Source organism: Castor canadensis, chromosome 9 (genome assembly GCF_047511655.1).
Source record: "Castor canadensis chromosome 9, mCasCan1.hap1v2, whole genome shotgun sequence".
In the NCBI taxonomy this organism is placed as follows: Eukaryota; Metazoa; Chordata; class Mammalia; order Rodentia; family Castoridae; genus Castor; species Castor canadensis.
In genome coordinates this window covers 45,249,918-45,272,182 of record NC_133394.1, presented here as the reverse complement: position 1 = coordinate 45,272,182, position 22,265 = coordinate 45,249,918, and the positions used below count along the sequence as shown (strand labels likewise).

The window sequence follows — 22,265 nt, the reverse complement described above, 5'->3', positions numbered from 1 at the left end:
AACATATAGTCTCCTCCACCACTTCTACTACATAGCCTAAGTTACTAGAACACATAGGGCCCAAGTTGTAAGTAGTGCTACCTACTCCTCATCAAGAATCGTTAGAGACAACAGAATGTTTGGAAATAGATTAACATACTTCTGGAAGAAACCTACATGGCAGCCTAAAAGACAAGGCACCTGTGTTCCTGGGGGAGCGTAGATATTCCCTATCAGACAAAGCAGAATGCTTAACAGCTGAGACTTGTTTTTATTGAAATGTGTACATTTTTAAATTCAGAAGATTTTCAGGCTGACAGTGTAGCTCAGTGATAAAACACTTGCCTAGCATATGTGAGGCCCTGATCTTGATCCCCAGAGCTACACACACAAAAAAAGTATTATCACCAAAAGTCCTTATATAAAGGGCATTTTGATCTTTTAGATTTGATTTTCTATTCAAATATAATTTAGAATCTTTGTTGTTGAATAAGAATATTTTCAGATTATATGTCATTGTCATTTTGTTAACTCATCAGTTAGAAATAAATGAATATTTTATGGGTATTCCTTTGGTTCTATTAGCAATCTTATCTTTCTACATTTTAGATAGGCTTTATTACCCTGTATGGATTAAAAATTCTAAAACCCTCAAGGGGGCAGCAGAGAAAGGTATTTGAGGCATGAAAGCAGGCCACTTTGTGAGGGAACAATAGACTGAGAGAGCAAGTCTGCTCTGTTTATACCCTTAGGCATTTTTAGAGAGCCCATTATCCATATGTAGTTAGCTAGTGTGCTGTTAAACCTGATAGTCTACAGAAACCTTGAGCAAAGGAGAATGCTTCCTGCATTCCTTCTCTTTCCTCTCTTTCTATTGTGTGTTTATTGGTGCTTCCTGTATTGAGTGCAGGTGATACCTAGATGAAGCAAAATGGTCTCTGCCCTTAAGAAGCTTACAGAATAGTAAATAAAGAGAAACTTCATCATAGTATAAAATGATTAATCCATTATGTTATGTTACATATAATGTATGTGATATATAGTAGAAGCATAAAGGAGCAACTAAGTCTTCCTACCTTAATGAGCAAACATCATACACCAATAAAAATTCATACTTCTTGATGCTGAACTTGAATGTAATTAAACTAATGCACTTTAAAGTAATTATACTTACATGTTTTAGAATAATAGGAATGTTTCTTGTTTTCAGTATTAGTCCTCTGGTAATTATTTTCATTAAGTAATATTTAATAAAACAAATTATATATTATTTTCTATGTGTATACATTGTGAATATGTGTCAATATATGCTTACATAGTTTTTATTTTTAATAATAGTCTGTTGAGTTTCAAGGGCATCAAGTGAAAGGATCAGCTAGTAGTGGTTTAATGGTCAGAGGAAACAGCTCACAGCTAGGATGCAGTCAGTTTCCAGATAACATTGACTATGAAAACTTCATGACAGATGCTTGCCTTCTGACACCAAAGTTGTCTAGCATTTGTATGCAGACTGACTTCTTGCAGGTAAAAATATTTTTATAATGGGAATTACCAAATCATTTTCTTTATGTCAATATTAAATTTTCTAAAGAGATTATAGTTAAGTCTTTGTTAAAAAGTAGTATAGTAGTAATTGGCAAGAAGCATATTACCTCAAACTACATAAGACATGAATGTTTTATTACATTTCCAGACTGTTAGCATGTAGTTGTTTGTAATAGTCCATTGTATCCTATCTCAGCAGAACCTGTGGCCTCTTGTTTCTGAGGCTTTCTATAGTTTTTGGGGCAAAAGAGTTTACTTTTATTGGGCTTTTCTGTAAAGTCAAACTTTGGTTTGACTTTCCTCCATATTGCCAAGTCTATACTGTTTTCCCTTCCTTTCAATATTACATTGTTATTCACGATTACCATTGTTCCTTGGTTTCTGTTTCTCATTCTCTGTTTTCTGAGAGGAGAGTAAATTAGAGAATACCCTATAGAAAAAGAGACTTATATCCATTTGTTTTATTTCTAATTATTTTCATATGTACCTGTTACGGTCATATGTTATGTATCTTGAGTTTGTCAAGAATGTTTTAAAGCGAAATGACTAGATCTAGCAAGAGAGACAATTGTCTGTTCAAATAACTGACAGATTGTTAACATATAGCATTCTCTGAACTTTAAAAAATATCTATATTTCATCAGATTCTGTGATTCTATCACTGTAATGAGTGCCATTTTGTTATATACCACTCAGAAGAGCATTCATAAATATTATAAAATGCTTCATCATTTAGAATTTAACCATTAAAAATATTTATTGTGGCAAACACATATCATAAAATTTGTTATGATAACCATTTTGAGGTATACAATTCAGTAGTGTTAAGTATATTTATGTTGTTTTGAAGCAGATCTCCAGAACTTTTTCATCTTCACCTTAGGTCTCTTTTTTAAGTTGATTTTTTAAATGTATTTTTACTTTTAATTGACACATAATTGTGCATGTTTATGGGGTTCAGCCTGCCATTTCATTACTTGCATACTACATGTAAGGATCACATCAGGGCAATGGCATTTCTGTCACTTCACACATACATCATTTCTTTGTGTTGGGAACATTCAAAATCCTCTCTCCTAGTTGTTTTGAAATATGCAATTAATTGTTGTCATCCATGGTTTCTGACTTGGGACAGAACATTAGGACATATTCCTCCTGTCCAACTGCATCTCTTTATCAATTAACCATCCTTTATCTCTCCTTCCATCTCCTCAACACCATTCCCAAGCTCTGATTCTATAGGATAAGCTTTTTATTTTCCATATGCAAGTGAGAATACGTCACATTTGTCTTTCTGAGCCTGACTTATTTTACTTAACATAACATTCTGCAGTTCTATCCATGTTACCACAAATGGAAGAATTTCATTCTTTCTCATAACTGAATAATATTCCTTTGTGTATGTGTATGTGTGTGTCTACAAATTTCCTTTATACATTCATTTGTTGTTGGACATTGATTCCATATCTTACCTCTTGTGAATAGTACTGCAATAATTATGGGAGGGTAGATGTGTTTTTGACAGTGTGATTTTGATTCCTTTAGTTTTATATCTAGTATGGGCTTGCTGGGTCATATGTTACTTTGATTTCTGTTTTTTTGAGGATCCCCACTCTATTTTCCATAATTACTACATTAGTAATTACATACTACATTAATACAATGTAGTAATAATATACTACATTAGTACATTGGTACTAATTTGCATTCCTACCAACAGTGTTTGAGAGTTCCCCTTTCTCTACATTCTTATCAGCATTTGTTAATTTATCTTACTCCATTGAACTGGAGTAAGATATCTCATTATAGCTTTGATTTGCTTTTCCCTGATGATTAATGACATTGGACATTTTTTCATATACATGTTGGCTATTTGCGTATTCTTTTTAAAGGAATGACTATTCAGATCATTTGCCCCTTTTTAAAGCATATTATTATTATTATTATTTTGTTGTTGGCTCCTTTGAATTCTTTTTATATTTGGGAATATTAATTCCTTGTCAAGTGAATAGTTTGAGTATATGTTCCTTCATTCTGTAGGTTGTCTGTCTCTTCAACAACCCCTCCAACAATTCTGCTGACTGTTTCTTTTGTTGTGCAGAAGATTTGATCTCATTTTTAACGTTTTTGCTTTGGTTGTCTTGTGCTTTTGGAGTTATATCATCTCCAGGATAGAGACAGTAGTTATATCAATTATTATTAAGACATCCAAATAAAATGAGGACAGAAATATGTCATTTAGCAATTTATAGGTAATTGGTGACCTTGACAAGAACAGTTTTGGTGAAATAGTAAGTGTGGAAACCAGTTCAGAGTGAATTAAAAAATGAATTAGAAGTACAAAAAGGGGAGACTGGCAGATTCCTGAAAAAATTAGCATATTTAGTCAATCAGCTATTCATTCATTCAACAGACTTTGGGGTTTTTTTGGTCATTGTTGTTATTTTTATTCATTTTTACAGTGCTGGGAATTGAACCTGGGGTCTCATGTACATTATAGAGAAGTACTGTACTACTGAGGTACACTCCCAGCTATCAACAGATATTTCCTGAGCAACCACTGTATGTTGCATGATCAAAATAGACCTGTGGCTGAGTGCCAGTGGCTCACGTCTCTAGTCCTAGCTACTTGGGAGGCTGAGATTGGAAGGACTGTGGTTCAAAGTCAACCCACTCAAATAGTTTTGTGAGACCCTCATCTCCAAAATAACCACAGCAAAATGGGCTGGAGGTGTGGCTCAAGTGATAGGGCGCCTGCTTTGCAAGTGTAAAGCTGAATTCAAACCTAGTTCTGCCAAAAAAGCAATAAGCCTGTGAATAAAAGGCAAAATCTTCACCATTGTAGTGAAGGGAGACAGGCAATAATCAAATAAGTATAAAGTACTCAGAGGGTTTTAAATGCTAATAATAATCATATACCTATGAAAGGTGGATAGGGAGTGCAGATGAGGATGGAGTTCTATATTATGTAGGTAAAGTAAGGCCTGTCTGATGGTTGACAGTAGAGATCTGAGTGAGAGTGAGAGAGCCATGCAGCTATCTGGGGGAAGAGCATTCTAGGTGCAGGGAGTAACAAGAGCAAAAGTTTGGAGGCAGAGGAATGCTGGCCAGTTTGTGAACTGCCAAGAGTGAGTGAGTGAGGGGGAGAGTGGTAGAAGTGAGGTCCAGGAGGGGCAATGGCTCTGATCAGGTGGGTGCCATATAGGATGTTCTAAGAGCCACCTTGTGATTTGGGAGATTGGGAACCACTGGAGAGTTTTGACCAGGAAGCAAAACTATTGCTCTTAACTTAAAAAAAAAAAACCTCTGGCACATTTGTGGAGACTGTAGCAGAGAAACAGAGGAGAATACTTAATAAGTATTGCATCTCACTGATATTTTTATTAAAGGGGAAATACAGTCTAAACTACGTTTAAATCCCCAGCAGCTCTGCTGCTCATAAGCTGGATAAACTTAAGCAAATTTATTGCTTAACCATTCTTTTTCTCAGTTCCATCAGTTGCCAAATAAGGGAAATAAGAGAACATAGTTCACTGCTATGGTGTGGTAAAGATCAGAGTTAACAATGTAAAGTGCTTAGAGCAGTTTCTGGCACATAATAAGGATTCTAATATAATAAAACCATTATTATGATTGGGTTATAATTTCCCACTTGTTTCACCAGACTATACTTCTTGAGAACGTGGACTATGAATGTTCATTTTCACAGCCTTTTCCTAGCATAATACCTGGAACCCCGTAGTTAATCCAGAAAGTATTTTAAAGTTTATGTATCAACTTTTATTGGGTCGGGTAATGCTGGGAATTGAACCCAGGTCTTTACACATGCTAGGCAAGTGCTGCACCACTGAGCGATATTTATTAACTTTAAATCTTTATTGTCATTTACTCAAATGAAAACACACACTAATTCACATACTCATTTTTACAAATCAAATTATTCAAAAGAGTATAAAGTTACAAGTAAAAGAGCCCTTTCCCTCCGATTCCATTTCCATCAAAACCACTCTTGCTGGATGTTGTGATACATGCTATAATCCTAGCACTTGGGAAGCAGAGGTAGGAGGATCCAGAGTTCAGGGCTAGCCTGGGCTACCATAGGGAACAAAGGAAACCAAGTCTTAAAAATTTGGCGAATAATCTTCCGAGCATTTATTCTTTTTTTCTGTGCTTATACAAATACATGTATTGAATGTGATCATCATATTATATTTTAAGATGATTAATTTCTGGAAGAAGCAGCAGTAAAATTAAATGCTACACTATTGAGAATAGCAGTGAATTGTATGGTTGTTCAGGTCTATGATATACTTAAAAACTTACTCCATTCTGGAACAATATCTTGAAGTTAAGGTTGGCTATAGATAAGCCCCATACCTGAGCATGTAAGACAAGACATGAGTATGCAGGAATTTAGACCTACAAGGCCAAATGCGAGGTCCAATTTGGGCTGAGTCCTTTTGAATGGAAATTGATCTTTGGAACCAAATCCCCATAACTAGATCATCTCAAATCGGAATCCGACCCATTATGAATAAACCCAAAGGCTTTATGTTCTATGTTTTACTTTCTATTATTCTTGTTGATTTTAGTGAGTTTACCCTATTCTGTCCTTTTTGGAAGAAGTATAGTTTTTGCCCCCACCATATCTTTCCACATAATGTACTTAAAATAATTATTTTTTATAATTCTGACTAATGGAATTCAGAAATAGTGAAGAAAATGCAGTAAGAAGATTTTGGTTAGTGATTTTATTTCTTCTTTCTGGGTAGGTAACATCACCAGAACAAAAGATCTCTCTGTCAAGCCCTGTTTCTACTTCTTTGAATTCAAGAAATGAAGACTTTGTGCATGAGTTCTCTGAGGAATCCCTGAAAGCAAGAACTTTACCTGGTGACTTTCTCTTCCTCAGCTTGGAGGATAGTTGTTACTGTATTGTTCTGATATCTACGTGTTCATGTAAAATGAAGTTTTTTATTTGGCAGATATTACTAAACTGTTACCTTGGAACCAGATTCAGTGTCATCTCCATTGAAGCTTTCCCACACCTTTTCTTCCTTTTGACTTTTCTAATGTGGATAGATGTTCCTTCTAGCTCTTCTTTCTCAACTTTCTCATCACATACTTCTGGAGTGTCTTCTACCTTTGTTGGTATTTTTCACAGCTAAAACTCCAGAGCTGGACCCCTCTTTATAGTCCCTTCATCACTCAGGGGACTTACTCATTGTGAATGGCTCATCAATATCACTGTTGACCTTAGCATAACTTAGTTTTCTCCTTTTTGCTTTGGGATGCTGGCAATGTGAGGAAACTCTTCAGCTGCTGCTGACATCAGTGTTTTCATACATTTTGACTCTTTCCTTTTGGGTTGTTTTCTGCTCCTTAATAAATATAGTATGATTCTGCAGGATTCTTTCTGCTAACTTTTTTTCTCTCTTATAATCTCACCAATATATCTTCTGTTGATTCTGAAGTCATGTTGGGTAAAGGGTGAAGTTACAGGTAATTTTTTTGGTTGTAAGTGGATGATATTAAAAAAAAATGATGTGAATAGGTATTTGGGTTGCAGGTAGTTTAATGAATGAAGTTGCTGGAAGGCAAAAAACAGAAACAAAGAGTAGTTTTTCTAAAAAAAAAGTGAAGTGGCAATGGAATAAGTGATTTTCACAGTTATGCCATGACTCTTTTACATATTTTATTTGTTTGATTGGGTAGGTTTTTGAAACAGTCTTGTCCAGACTGGTCCTGAACTCACAATCCTCCTGCTATGCAGGTACTCGTTCTGCTTAATCTACTCTATCAGCTCTTTTACTTCTTTAAACTTTAAGCTTCTTTTAACTGTATTGTCGGTGTTGCTTGATCAACTTGTTAGAAGTGCAACATAGCACTTCATAAACAAATATTCATTGATTCACTTACTGTCCTGCTACTTCCCAAATGATCTCCAGAATTTATTTCCAACAAAATAGAAACTTTCTCAGGAAGATACATTGTTATAAAATAGGAATCTATTGCATTGTCAGATAAAACTTCAAGTTTGTATAGTTCCATGCAATATTATTCATTCATTTATGCATTTAACAAATATTTTTTTCTTCTTACACTTTCAGGGATATCTCTGTTACTAAAGCTATTGACAGAAAGAAGGTATTATAAAAGCTCATCCAGATAAAATCTGCCATGAATTTACCATCACATCTATGTGATCTATCACATATCAGTAGATCAAATTAAAGCTAAAATCTTTAATTCCAGAAAAGGAATCTAAAATAGAAAAAACTAGTTTCTAAGTTCTTATCCTCACTTTGACCCTTGGTAGACATGTTTCCTCTATAATTGCAACTGTAAAATGAAAATGACACATCCTTTCTTGCCTTTAAAATGCTTTGAAAACTTAAGTACTATATTAAGTTATAATGTAACATTTCAGGATAAATCCTTAACTAAGTAGAAGAAAAAAGAACTTCAAGTTTATCAGCCTTCAAAAGCTTCAGAATCTATAAGTTAAGTTTTGAAATCTTTATTTTTGAGATTAAAACCATAAATTTTTTGAAAAGAAATAAAATTATGTGATTTTTCTTTTCTTTGCAGGGCAAATTGGTACTTTTTGGTTTTCTGCATAGATACCCACTGTTTTCTAGAACCTGATTAATTACTGGTAGTACATTTTTATGTAATCAGCATTCTGTTTTCTTTTAGGAATGAAAAAATTTAGTGCTCTGGAGAGTAAGAACCTTCAAAGGCTTCCATTAGTAAATAGAGGCCAAATTCCTTTTACTACATTGCCACTTGCTGATGTGCCAGATGACTTAGATTCTTGTTCATTTGTGATTGACTATGACACACAAGAGTCTTCTGGTTCTCCTGTGTTCAACTTGTGTGAAGAGTCAGCAGTTCTTCCTTTTAGCTTTGGGCCTGAGGACCAAAGTGATACTTCTTCTGAAGAATCTAGGAAAGTGACTTTGGGAGATGTTTCACTGCTCCATAATAAGTCTGCTCAAAGCAAGTGGCTGAAATATCAAAACGTATCTCAATGCAACTTGACTGCTCTAAACAGAATTGATAAGGAAGTAATGGATGGATGCTTTGCTGAGGCTGTTTCTGGGATGCATTTTAGTGACACAAATGACAAGCAGAAGGATGCTATGATTGACAGCTCTTCAGAGTCTGTGCATTTGCAAATGATAAAGGACATGCTCTATCAACAGCAGCAGGATTTTAGCAGTCAAGATTTGTTTTCCAGAAACAAAGCACTTTCTTTGAATTTAAAGCAGACTTCCAAGCCTGAGGAAATTCAAGATGTGTTAGGAAGGTCTGCCTGCTTCAACTACAGTGTAAAGGATTTACAGGTGAGGACCTGTACCAGCCTGTGGTATGTTTTTTCCAATTGTTACTGTGTGAATTTCAGCAAAAGAATTAACAGAATTATATGAGAGCAATTTAACCTTTGGAGCAGATGGTTTTTCTTGATTAGGACTCCAGCTATAGTCCTTTGACTTAAATTAGACTTTCCTAGTAGTTGTGAACATTAAATGAAATTACATATTTGAAAGTCTCTGGTGTAGTAGTTGGTACATAATTGGTATCATTGTCCTTATTCCCATTTATACCACTACTTCCACTACTAATATTGCTGTGATTGTTTTTATTTTTAAACTATCAAGTCAGTCTTGTTGATTTGATTATTACCAGGGTAAAGGTACATCTACTACACACCTATTGTGAGTTATTCTTACAGTCATAACCAGAAATAGAGATCTGATCCATTCATATCAGTTATATTTTTCATAGTAAAAATGACTGAAAAACATACTGAAAGGAAGACAAAAAAAGTTGATGTTATTTAGGGTTAAAAGTAGCATGCATAGTTATTCTGACTTAATCTGGTTTCTTATTAGAAAATAATTTTCATGGATTTTAGGAATCAAAAGTAAAATTAGTATGTTTTCAAATATATATATACACACACACGTGTGTGTGTGTGAGTGTGAGTGTGAGAGAGAGAAATACTCAGTTGGTAAACTATTTCTTGAGCTGTTATAATAGCTTGAATCATTCCTTTTCAGGAGATAAATGGCTCTGAGCTATGCTTCCCAAGTAGGCAGAAAATAAAATCTGCTTATCTTCCTCAAAGGCAAATCCACATCCCAGCTGTTTTTCAGTCTCCTGCACATTATAAGCAGATCTTTACATCTTGTATCATAGGTATAACTGATATATTTTATTTTGCTTTGATTACTGTTTCATGCAAATAGTAGAACTCTGAGAAAGTACAATGTCTTAAGAATTTTCATAGCAAATTTTCCTGAGATTTGTTATTTTGCATGTTTACTCCAGTTTTTGACAGTAACTCTAATTCTAACTTTAGATCAAAATTGAGTTTAAAAGTGAAAAATTGCAATATTATCTTTTTAAAGATACAGTTTTTCATTTTTAAAGATAGAAAAAAAATGACCTTGTTTCATTTAAGTTGAAAAACTTAAGTACAATGCATGGTTAGGTCTGAATGTTTTGCAGTTAAGGGCGAAACTTTTCTCCCTTCCTTTCTCCCTCTCTCCCTCTCTCCCTCCCTCTCTCTCTCCTTTTCCCCTCCCATCCTTTCCTCTCTTCTTTCCCTCCCTACCTTCCTTTTTCCCTCCCTCCCATCCTTCTTTCTTTACAGAGTCTTGCTATGTAGCTCGGGCTGACTGCAAAACTTGCCATTTAAAAGATGGATGATGGGAGCGGGAGGGGGTGGAGTGGGTGGTAAGGGAGGGGGTGGGGTCAGGGGGGAGAAATAAACCAAGCCTTGTATGCACATATGAATAATAAAAGAAAAATGAAAAAAAAAAAAAAGATGGATGTTGTCAAGCATGATAACACATGCCTGTAATCCCAGCACTCGGGATGCTGAGGGAGGAGGATTGAGAATGAGGACAGTTTGGATTATATAGTGAGACCCTGTCTCAAAAAATAAAAAATTAAAAATGGATGCTAAAAGCATAATGTGTCCAAATGTGGGAATATTATGGTGAAGCCAACTAATATATACAATTAATATGTATTAATAATTAGAATAAGAAGAAGTCTAAATGATTAAAAAAGTACTGCACACTAGTTAAAGTCTGACAGATATGGGTTGAAGTCCGGGATTTGTCACTTAGTAGTATTTTGCCTTGGATACATTATTTAATGGCTATAATGTTCTTGTTTTAATTTGGTAAAATAAAGACAATAATAAAGGCTGGTGGAGTGACTCAAGTGGTAGAGTGCCTACTTGGCAAGTGCCAGGCCCTGAGTTCAAACCCCAGTACCCCCCCCACCAAAAAAATACATAAAATAAAAAATATAAACTGGATTTTAGTGTTACATTATAGTTGACTCTGTTAAAAGGGCATTTTCAAATAATAAAGAGCATATATGTGATACAAACAAAATAATTTTGTGGTTTTTGTTTTTGGTGGGTCTGGAGTTTGAACTCAGAGCTTCATGCTTGCAAAGCAGGCGTTCTCCTGCTTAAGCCACACTTCCAGTCCAAAACAAAATGATTTTATATTTAATTTTCAGTTATATTTACCTCCTTTTTTGTAGAACATCTAAATATATTGCTGTTTGGGTTGGCCCAGAGGTTGCACAAAGCTCTTTCAAAAGTTGACATATCATTTTACACATCGCCCCAAGGAGAGGATCTGAAAAATGTAGAAAATAATTTGCCATCTTGCCATCATAATCAACCTGCCAAACTTATCATGGTTAAAAAAGAAGGTCCAAATAAGGTATCATTCCTACTCCCCACACCCTGTACTTACATTATATGTAACTCACATGCTTATTGTTTTGTAGTGAGCTTGGAGAGTGAGACTTGATTGTGTGTCTTTGAGGCATTCATAGCTAATGTATAGTAAGCGCTCAATAAAATTTTATGAAAAGAATGATCTGTGTTCTAGGACACAGAAATATGTGTTAAGATGAACCTTTGAGTTGCTTAGGAACTTACTACATAGTAGTGGACAGAAAGAGATACAGGAAAGAAAATGTTATGTACTGCTGTAATTGATAAAATAAGAGGGATATGCCCAAGTAATAGTGAGAGCACTGACAAGGGGGATATGTCCTACCTGATGGTTTTCTGCCTTTTTTTTTAAGACGAGGTCTTGCTGTGTACTTTCAACTTTCCTGGAATTTTCAGTGTAGCCCAGGCTGGCCTCAAACTCATGATCCTCTTGCCTTAGCCCCAGAGTGCTAGGATTAGAGCATATGCTACCACACCTTACCGCAATACAGTTTTCTTTCACTATTTACATGTCTCATTTCATCATTGGTTGAGTATGTAAATTTGACTTTAGATTTAGTTGTCAAGCCAGGAGTTGGTAGCTCACACTTGTAATCATAGCTATTTGGGAGACTGAGATCAGGAGGATTGAGGTTTGAGGCCAGTCTGGGCAAGGAGTTCGAGGGACCCCCATCTCAACCAATAGCTGGGTGTGGTGGTGTGCTTCTGTCATGCTAAGTTACCTAGGAGGCTGATATGGGGAGAATCATGATCAAGGCTAGCTCAAAAAGCTTGCAAGACCCTATCTTAATGGAAACAGCTGAGTATGGTGGCAAGCACTTATCCCATGATGGTGGGAAGTTTAAAATAGAAGGATCACGGTCCAGGCTGGCCTGGACAAAAAGCAATACCCCATTTCTGAAATAACCAGAAAAAGAAGAGCTGGAGGCATGGCTCAAGCATTAGAATGCTGCCTCACAAGCTCAAAGCCCTGAGTTTAAGCCCCTAGAACTGCCTATCAATAAATAAATTTATTTATTAAATAAGATTTATTTAATAAACAAGAATTCATAAATAATAGCATAACTATAGAATGAAGTATACAGGCATTCAAAATATTTGTGTTCTTTTCAAGATTGTCTGATGACATGGCTGCTGCATGCCTGTACTATGTTAAATATCAGAGCTCTAAATATAGAGTAGAAGATACATCATGATGTGAATTTTTTTCAGTGGAATTGTGGTTTGAACTCAGGACTTCATGCTTGCAAAGTGCTGTACCATTTGAGGCACATCTCCAGTTCCATTTTTGCTGTGGTTATTTTGGAAATGGGGTCTCTCATGAACTAATTATCCAGGCTGGCCTCAAACCATGATCTTCCTGATCTCAGCCTCCCAACTAGCTAGGATTATAGATGTGAGCCACTGGTGCCTGGCTTGAATTTTCTTTACAAAACAAAATGTGTGTATTTGTGAGTGAGCGTGTGTGTATGTGTGTGTGCATGTGCATGTGTGAGGAAAAAGTATGGAAAGATGCACAGATGTTGCTTGCAGTTCTGGATAGATTTCAAGTTGTCTATAGTAAATAATCAGAATAACAAATTTTAATTTATTGCTAATTTTCAAATAAGCTTTAATTCTCAGAATAATGTAATGTGTTGATAAAGAGATAATAAATGGAAAATAAGTGACTTAAAAATTTACTATTTAAATTACATTAAATTGTATAGTGATTAATTTCCTGGACTATATGTATTAATCCAAGCAGTCTTTATAAAAATCTTGACAAGCATAATACTAACTAAAACAAAAAAACCTTATCATTAATAAATTTAATTTTTTTTGCATTACCAGGGATGGAACCCAGAGCCTCATACATGCTTGATAAGCCCTCTACCATTTTTCCCTAGGGTCGTCTCTTTTATACATGTGATAGACCCAAAGCTGATCAATGTAAATTTTTCAAGTGGCTTGAGGAAGTGACTCCAGGATTGTTAACACAGGAAGAGTCTCGGCCCAGTATGGTTTTAAGTGATATTAAGAGTATTGGCTTGTATTTAAGAAGTCAAAAGATCCCAGTCTATGAGGAATGCCAGCTTTTGGTGAGGTATGTTTTATACTACCAGATAGGAAAAGTACCTATCAGAGAGAGTCCCTCAATTACTATAAGTGTGAGGTGGCAGAAATCTTTAAGGCTATTTTGGCCCTCTCAGCATCAGTGGTGTCAGCAATATCAGGATAGTTGGCAGGAAGCTATTTTTCTAACCATCTTTGTATATATTCATGGCTGTTTTTTCTAATCCTAAAGGGAACCATATAGAACAAAGCAGAGGAATAACTTTTAGTAATGCAGGATGATAGGTGAGCGATCATTGAAAAGCCTGAACATAGAGTCTGTAGGAGAATAGAATGCTATTTTTTAGAAACAAGTCTTTTATAAAAGTGCAATTACTAAACAAAATATAAGGATCATTTACGTCATAATTTATTGGGAGCTTATAGATGCCAGGCTCTCTGTGTATGTATTATCTCATTTGTATCACAATGATGTATAAGATATGGAGAAATGGGGAGAGGTTACCATTCCCATTTTGCGTCTTTTCCCATCTACACCTCATTTAAACTGATGACAGTGCTATGAGGGTTGTTTTCTTTCTTTGATGGAATATATTTATATTTTATATACACGTATGAAAGTAAATAAATGTGTACAATTCTGGTTCTTTTATTTACATGCTATATTTTAAAGTTTTTTAAAATTGCACTTTAGTATTCAAATTCAATTTTCTTTTTTTTTTTTTCAGAAAAGGATTTGATTTTCAGAGAAAACAATATGGCAAACTAAAGAAATTTGCTACTATAAATCCTGAATTTTATAGTGAAACAAAAAGCAAACTTTATCTTAAGCTGAGTCGGAAGGAAAGTTCTTCTGTCTATGGAAAAGGTAAGTAGATCTTAGCACGTTGGTGATTCAGTTACATGCAGATGAATATCTATAATATATAGCTCTATATGTTCTTTATATTTAAGACATTTTATTAAAAGAATACCAAAAGCAACTTTATTAAAAAGTCACACTAAGCTGGGCACCAGTGGCTCACACTGATAATACTAGCTACTTGGGAGGCTGAGATCAGGAGTATAGTGGTTTAAAACCAGCCCAGGCAAAAGAAGATTTGCAGGGAAGAGGAAGAGTTTCTCCCTTTCCCCCTACTTTTCCCTAATTTATTCTGTTATGCTAAAATAAATCCTTGCTAAAACTTAAAAAGTTTACAAGATTCCAGTCTCAGCCATTAGCTGAGCGCAGTGGCAAGTACCTACCATCCCAAGCTACACAGGAGGCTGAAGTTGGGAAGATGGCAGTTCCAGGTCAGCCCAGACAAAAAAGTTTGCAAGACTCCATCTCAATGGAAAAAAGCTGGGTGTGGTAGCTTGCGGCTGTCATCCCAGAGACAGCCAGAGGCATAAAACAGGAGTCTGTCTGTTCAGGCTTGCATGGGCAAAAAAAAAGTGAGATTCCAACTCCAAAATAACCAGAGCAAAAAGGGCTGGAGGCATGGCCCGAGCTATAGAGCGCCTGTCTAGCAAATATAAAGCCCTGAATTCAAACCCCAGTATCACCAAAAAAAAAAAAAGTCACATTAAGTCTTTGGCATCATATGAATACATAGATTCAGCTCTACTCTGATCCAATGTTGAAAATAAACTGAAAAATGAGTTTGCTGATACTCTTTATTGTCTCCCTAACACTGGATCTCCAATTTTGTATATTTGGAAATAAAATATTAAAAACAGATTGTTTTAAAGGCCTTTAGGTACACTAAATTGTTTTAATAATTTATTTTTGTTTCATGATCTATTCTTGTCATGAGTTCTCAGATAGCTTGCTTTTGTTTAATTAGTTATTTAAAGTAATGTAGTATCTGTGAACCCATAACCAAAATAAAATCTAGTATCTTTATGCCAACCTACATTTAACAGAATATAACCCGCTAACTCATCTGCCTGTGTCTCCTAATCCAAGGTAATTATTTTGACCTCTTGTCAATGTTTTGCTTTTCTTTGTATATAAATTTATATAAATGAATTTCTAAAGAGCACTTGTTTTGGGGGATGAGGGGGACAGGGTCTCTTGATAGATAACCCAGGCTTGGGTACTGGGATTACAAGCATGTACCACTGTGCCCAGCTCAAGGAGCACATTTTAAATCTTTAGTTTTTAAACTCTTATTAAAATGATTTCAGTCTATGTATTATTCCTTATTAAAATTATTTCATTCTGTATTTAATATTTTGGAATTTATATTTTTCACTTAGTATATTGCTATAATTTATCCATGTTTTTGGTTGTCATTCTAAAATCTAGAGACTAGATTATTTATTTTGACAATCGTATTTTATTTTCTTTTGTGACTGTGTCACAATTCGTTCATTTAGTCTTCCACTGATGGTCATTTGAATTTCTCAGTTTTGCCATTCTGAACAGTATACTGTGAGTATTCTTGTGTTTTCTTGTAGATGATTAAGAATTTCATTTGGGTACCATCCTAGATACGACAATACTGCATTACAGGATATGAGAATGCTACACATGTCTTTAGCTTGTAGTGCCTAACTGACTTCCATAGTGGTTATATCATTTTGTATATCTATTATCAAAGTTTAAGCAAAATGTGGCTCATCCTACTCAAATGGGTGAAAAATAATCTCATTGTGCTAATAGCTTGCTTGCATTACAATGATTTTGAAATGCTCTTCATGTGTTTATTAGCTGTGTGTGTTTCTTTTTACCCATCTTTAGAAGTTCTCAAAAGAGTCATCATGTTAATCCTTTGTTGGTCATGTGTATTATGTAACAAATCTTTTTTTTTTGCAGTACCGGGGCTTGAACTCAGGGCCTTCATCTTGAGCCACGCCTCCAGCCCTTTTTCTATTAGGTATTTTTGAGATAGGGTCTTGCAAACTATTTTCCCAGGCTGGCTTTGAACTGCGATCCTCCTGATTTCTGCCTCCTGAGTAGCTAGGATTACATGTGTGAGCCACCGGGGCCTGGCACATGTCTTTTTACTTACTTTAGATAGACCAAAATCTCCCAAAAAACAAATAAAACACCTGAGGGCTCCCATACATGCTGCTAATAAAGTGATCTACCACTGAGCTACATCCTTAGTTCAAAAATTAATTGTAGAATAATCATATTTTTTAGACAATGCTTTTTTAAGGTTAAGCTCCTCCCTTGTTTTTGGTGTACTTGGTACTGTGGTGCACTTGCTAGGCAGGCATTCTACCATTTGAGCCACTCTGCCAGCCCTTTTTCTTTTTTTTCACTTTGGTTATTTTTGAGGTAGGGTCTCATCTTATTCCCTGGCCATCCTGGACTGTAATCCTCCCACTGTGCCTCCTGGCATAGCTGGGATGACAGGCATGTGTCACAGTGCCCAGCCATGGACAATGCTTTTTGTGTCTTGTTTAAGAAAATCTTTCCTGGGAGGGGGTGGGGGCAGGGGGCAGAAATGACCCAAGCTTTGTATGCACATATGAATAATAAAATTAAAAAAAAGAAAATCTTTCCCACCTGTGCACAGTGTCTCACGCCTGTCATCCTAGCTACTTAGGAGGAAGAGATCAGGAGTATCATAGTTCGAAGCCATGCAAATAGCTTGTGAGACCCTATCTTGAAAATACCTAACACAAAGAAAGGGCTGGTGGAGTGGCTCAAGGTGAAGGCCCTGAGTTCAAACTCCAGTACTGGAAAAAAAAAAAAAAATCTTTTCCTAAGTAAAATTATTTGCCTGTATTTTCTGGCAAGTGTTTTAAAGTTTTGTTTTTGACATTTGAATCTCCAATTCATTTAGAGTTGTTTTTTTAAAAATATGACATGAGATTAGATTCCATTTCACCTTTTTTTTTTTTCTCCTCTTTTCCTCTCTGGTCAGCAATGCTGCCTCTTGTCATATAATCAAGTTCAAATAGTGTATACCTGTCTCTGGATTTCCTATTTTACACTGCTAGTCAATTTGTATATCTTTGTGGCAATTCTATACTATCTTAATTACTGTACTGTAAATAAAGTACTGCCTATAAGACACGACCATAAAGTGCTAGCTAATCTTGGCTCTTCAGCATTCCATATACATTTTAAAATCATCTTAATAAGTTTGGAAAAAAACCTGTTGGTGGCTGGGCACTGGTGGCTTATGTTTGTAATCCCAGTTCTTTTGGTGGCTGAGATCAAGAGGTCTGTGGTTTGAGGCCAGCTCAAGCAAATAGTTCATGAGACCCCTATCTCCAAAATAACCAGAGCAAAATGGACTGGAGGTATACCTCAAGTGGTGGAGTTCCTACTTTGCAAGCTCAGTACACTGAGATCAAACCCCAGTCTCAACAAAGCAAACAAAAAAACCCAAACCTTTTGGGATTTTGATTGAAGTCATATCTGTGAATGAAGTTGGGGAAGGATGACATCTTTTAAATATTGTTTTATTATTCAGGAAGGTGATATATTTCTGTTTATTTAAATATTTTGTAACTTTTTTTTTTGAGACAGACTCTTACAATGTAGTCCAGGCCAGCACTGAATTTTCAGTCCTCCTTCCTCAGCCTCCCAAGCATTGGGATTATAGGTATGCACCATTGTACCCAACCCCTTAAGGTTTTATTGATTTGCAAAAACCATGAGAAATATTCATTTTCTCTAATTGTTGGATACATAGCTCTTCTTTAGTTATCAGTTCAAGTTAGTAACTGTATAATTCAGATCTTGCCAATTTTTTGTTAGTTATATATCAGCAATCAAGGGGGATGAGTTGAAGTCTTCTATGGTGCACTTTCTCCTTGCTATTTTGTTACTTTTTTCACCTTATGTATTGAGGCTATTTTATTAAGTACATATAGGTTTTCAATTATGGTTATCTTCTTGGTAAATGGAAACTTTTTTTTCATATAGACTCTTTCCAACTTTAATACTTTTTTCTTAAAATGTATTTGTCAATATAAATATCTCAGGTTTATTATTACTAATATTTACTTGATAAGTCTTTTTCCAATCTTTTCTTTCCACATTTGTGTGTTTTTATAGGTGTATCCCTATAAACAACATATCTCAATTACAAAAACTTGAATTGTAAATACAATACAATTGAATTGTAAGCTCAATAGTTACATCATTATAATTGACTATACTCTCTATAATCTTAAATTATTATTTCTCCTTATCTTACTTTTTTCTATGTACCTTTAAAATTTTTTCTGCCTTTAAAAAAATTGATAGTTAAATCTTACCCTCAGTAAAAAAAGTACTTATTAAACTATCACATCCCTTAGTCCTTGTCCAGAGTCCTTTCCTCACTGTTCCTCTTCCTGTTCCTCCAACTGACATTATCTACAGTAGTGCTTCTCAAAGTATGATTTACTGGTCGGGTCTGGTGCACAGACTTTCTAGTTCTGAAAGAAAGGCAAGAAACTATTCTAGAATGTAGATCACCTTTGTCATTAAGCAGATGGTTCATCAATTTGTTCTAAGACTTTTTGAGTGAAGGAAAATTATGTTGATTTGTTATTAGTACAGATTGAATTCCAAAATTCCAAAATGCTCTAAAGCCAAAACATTTTGAGTGCTAATGCAATACCACTAATGGAAAATTCCATACCATGAAACTTTATGTTTGTATGTTTTAATTATTAAAAATAGTGTATAAAATTACCTCCAGGCTATGTATATAAAGTATATGTGAAACATAAATGAATTTTGTGTTTGAATTTAGGATCGTCCTTAAGATATGTCATTAGATATATGCAAATATATCTAGAAAACATTTAGGAAAATTTCCTAAATTGAAATACTTCCAAGTCAGAAGCATTTAGGATAATGGACAGTCAATCTGTATTCAAAGGTAGTGCCTTTAGGATGTGGTTAAGTCTTGAGGCCTGTACATTATGAGTGGAATTAGTGGCATTATAAAAAGAGGTTGAAAGGAACACCCCAGCCCCTTTGTTCCCCTCTGCCCTGCGAGGACATAGTCTTTCCTCCTTCTACCATGTAAGGAGGCAGCAAGAGGCTCCATCTACGACGGAGAGAGCAAACCAGTCTAAGCTATTTTATTATGGCAGCCTGAACAAACTTTGAAGACTGTGTTTCAATGGAAGAATAACTAAAGAAATAATGGAATGTGTGTGTGTATATGTGTATATACATGCATACACATCTATATCTTCCATTGTATACACACACACAAATGAAACACTATTGAGCCTTAAGAAAAGAAGGAAATCCAATATATATTATATATATATATATATATATATAATATATACAATACATATATGACAATATATGTGGATGTACAGGACTTTATGCTAGGTGAAATAAGCCAGACACAGGCAAATTTTTCACACATATGTGAATTTAAAATAGTTGAACTTAGAGAGAAACAGATAGTAGAATGGTGGTTGCCAAGGGTTGAGGGATAGAGAAAATGAGATATTGGTCAAAGAGTACAAACTTTCTGTTATGGGTAAGTTCTAGAGATCTCTAGCATGGTAACGATTGTTAATAATGGTATATTGTGTACTTGAAATTTGCATAGGGAGTAGATCTTAAGAGTTTCACCATAGACACACAAAAAAAGGTAACTTTTTGTGTCAGGTGACCGATATGTTAAACAACTAGCTTGACTGTGGGCATTGTTACACCAGGTATTCTTTTATTAAACTACCACATTGCACCTGATGTGTAGCCCAGCTATAGAGTGAGTGCTTAGCATTAACAGGCACTAGATTCAATCCCAGCAATTCCCCCAATACCATCTTGTATACCCTAACTACATACAATTTGTATTTGTCAATCATAGCTTAATAAAAACGGGGATGTTTGTCTTTTTAGATGATCTGTGGGTGATTTCAAAAACCCTAGACTTCGAGCTAGATACTTTTGTTGCATGTAGTGCTTTCTTTGGACCATCATCTATCAATGAGGTGGAGCTCCTACCTTTGAAAGGCTATTTCCCTTCTAACTGGCCCACTAACAGTAAGTATTGCCACATACATCCTAATTTATATTTAAAAAGAATCCCTCTCTAGGTTTATGAAAAAGGAGGCACTATGAGCAAGCCCACTAACAGTGTGTGGAATTATTGGACTAAAGCCAACAAAAAGCACCCTCTTCTAGTTTCTTTCTTTTTTATTCTGTTTGTTTGTTCTCTTTGGTGGCAGTGGGGTTTGAACTCGGGGCCTCACATTTGTTAAGCCAGCGCTCTACCACTTGAGCCACTCCACCAGCCCCCACCTCTAGTTTCTAATATGGTATAAATGTGTTTCTGAAAATATCAATGAAAAATGAATTCGTAAATATTTCTACAGTTCAAGTCCTATGGGCTTGATGAAATCTTTAGCCATTATTTTTTGTTAAAGTTAAATTTTACACACCATATACCTGATTTTCAAAAATTTAGGCAGGTGCCCTACCACTTGAACTACACCTATAGCCTTGAGAGTATGATTTTTGCCTTGAGAGTACCTTATCTGTCTTGAAAAAATTTTAATAAGACAGACTTTGTACCTCATTCTTTTAATAAAGAAATCTTTAGTAAACTGAGTCCCTATCTTGTTTTATGCATCTATAGACTTCTGCATACATTTTGATCCTTGTAATTATTTCTAATGGTTTGGTCCATACAGCATTTAATGACAGTAGGATTTTTCTTTTTTCTTTTTTTTTGCTTGTTTGTTATGTTTTTTTTGAGACCAAGATCTTACTATATAATCTAAGATAATCTTGAACTCTTGATCCTCCTGCCTTTAACCTCCCAAGTGCTGAGATTATAGGTGTATACCACTATGCCTGGCTGATATCTCTTGTCTTTGTAAACTGGATAAACCTAGTCAACCAGCTAAGATCTAATAAGAATCTAATTAAGTAAACATTTGCCACTTTTCATATGGATATTTTCATATATTTGCAGTTGTTTACCAATATCAGCATTCTAATTTTAATGAAAAAATTGAAGAAATATAAGAAAATGTTTTAAAATTACACAAGTACTACTGTAACAGCACAAGTGGTATTAAAAAGAACTGCCAGTCAAGCAGTGCTATGATGCATTGGCTCAAAACAGTTGTTCTTTGTGCTGATCCATAGAAGCCCAAGTTTGATTCAAGTTATGCAATTTCTGTGTATTCACATATGAAATCAATGAGCAGATAGCATAGTAATTTAATGGACAAAAGTTTAAGGACCTCTGCCTGTACTTAAATGTTCATTTTATGTCATGATTAATTCAGTAGCTGAACTCTGAGTATAAGGATATTTAAATGGTTCTTTATGGTTTACCCCAAGTAATCATTTTCTGCATCTTCTCTATAGTAGTGGTCCATGCGTTACTGGTTTGTAATGCCAGCACGGAGCTGACTACTTTGAAAAACATTCAGGATTACTTTAATCCAGCTACTTTACCTCTAACACCACACCTATTAACAATGTAAGTCGTAGTTTATCTTCAGGTCATTGATATTTAAAAAAATCAAAACTGAAAGTGAATATGCAAATACAAAAACAGCACATTATATAAATTTTAACAGTAAGATTATTAATTATCTTTCTAACTAAGAGACTACTGTCTGCTACTAGTTAAACATAAAAAGACAAAGGGCCACTGGGGAGGATGGTAGAGCTCAGTGGTAGAGCAATTGCTTAGATTGTGCAAGGCCCTGTGTTAATCCCCAGCACCACAAAAGTATGTAAATGAATTTTAACAAAGACCCACTCATTTCTTTATGTGACTTGGGCTAATAAATAGTGCAAAATGTTTTTTCTTTATCAAGGACTAATTTGTTTGTTTGTTGAAACTGGGTTTCACTGCATAACCCAGGTTAGACTGGAACTCAAAATGATTTAAAAGAATCATTTTACAACTTGAATCCAATGGATATGTCAAAACTAATTTTACTTACTCTTTTTTGCATACTCAGGTTTGAACTCAGGGCCTCACGCTTG

The 22,265-nt window shown here is 35.1% G+C and overlaps 1 protein-coding gene across 10 annotated transcripts in view; it reads left to right on the top strand.

Annotated features, from left to right (window-relative positions):
- Positions 1–22,265, top strand: part of Zgrf1 (zinc finger GRF-type containing 1) — a 72,483-nt gene that overhangs the window by 24,081 nt on the left and 26,137 nt on the right. For 6 of the 10 annotated variants that reach the window (XM_074041559.1, XM_074041560.1, XM_074041556.1 and 3 more), the window contains 9 exons: positions 1,318–1,503; positions 6,297–6,417; positions 8,224–8,873; positions 9,591–9,729; positions 11,095–11,279; positions 13,186–13,382; positions 14,080–14,219; positions 20,157–20,300; positions 21,636–21,750. In XM_074041559.1, the coding sequence (XP_073897660.1) occupies positions 1,318–1,503; positions 6,297–6,417; positions 8,224–8,873; positions 9,591–9,729; positions 11,095–11,279; positions 13,186–13,382; positions 14,080–14,219; positions 20,157–20,300; positions 21,636–21,750 (1,877 nt within the window). The remainder of the gene's footprint in view (positions 1–1,317; positions 1,504–6,296; positions 6,418–8,223; positions 8,874–9,590; positions 9,730–11,094; positions 11,280–13,185; positions 13,383–14,079; positions 14,220–20,156; positions 20,301–21,635; positions 21,751–22,265) is intronic. The other 4 variants (XM_074041564.1, XM_074041562.1, XM_074041561.1 and 1 more) reach the window with 2 other exon arrangements.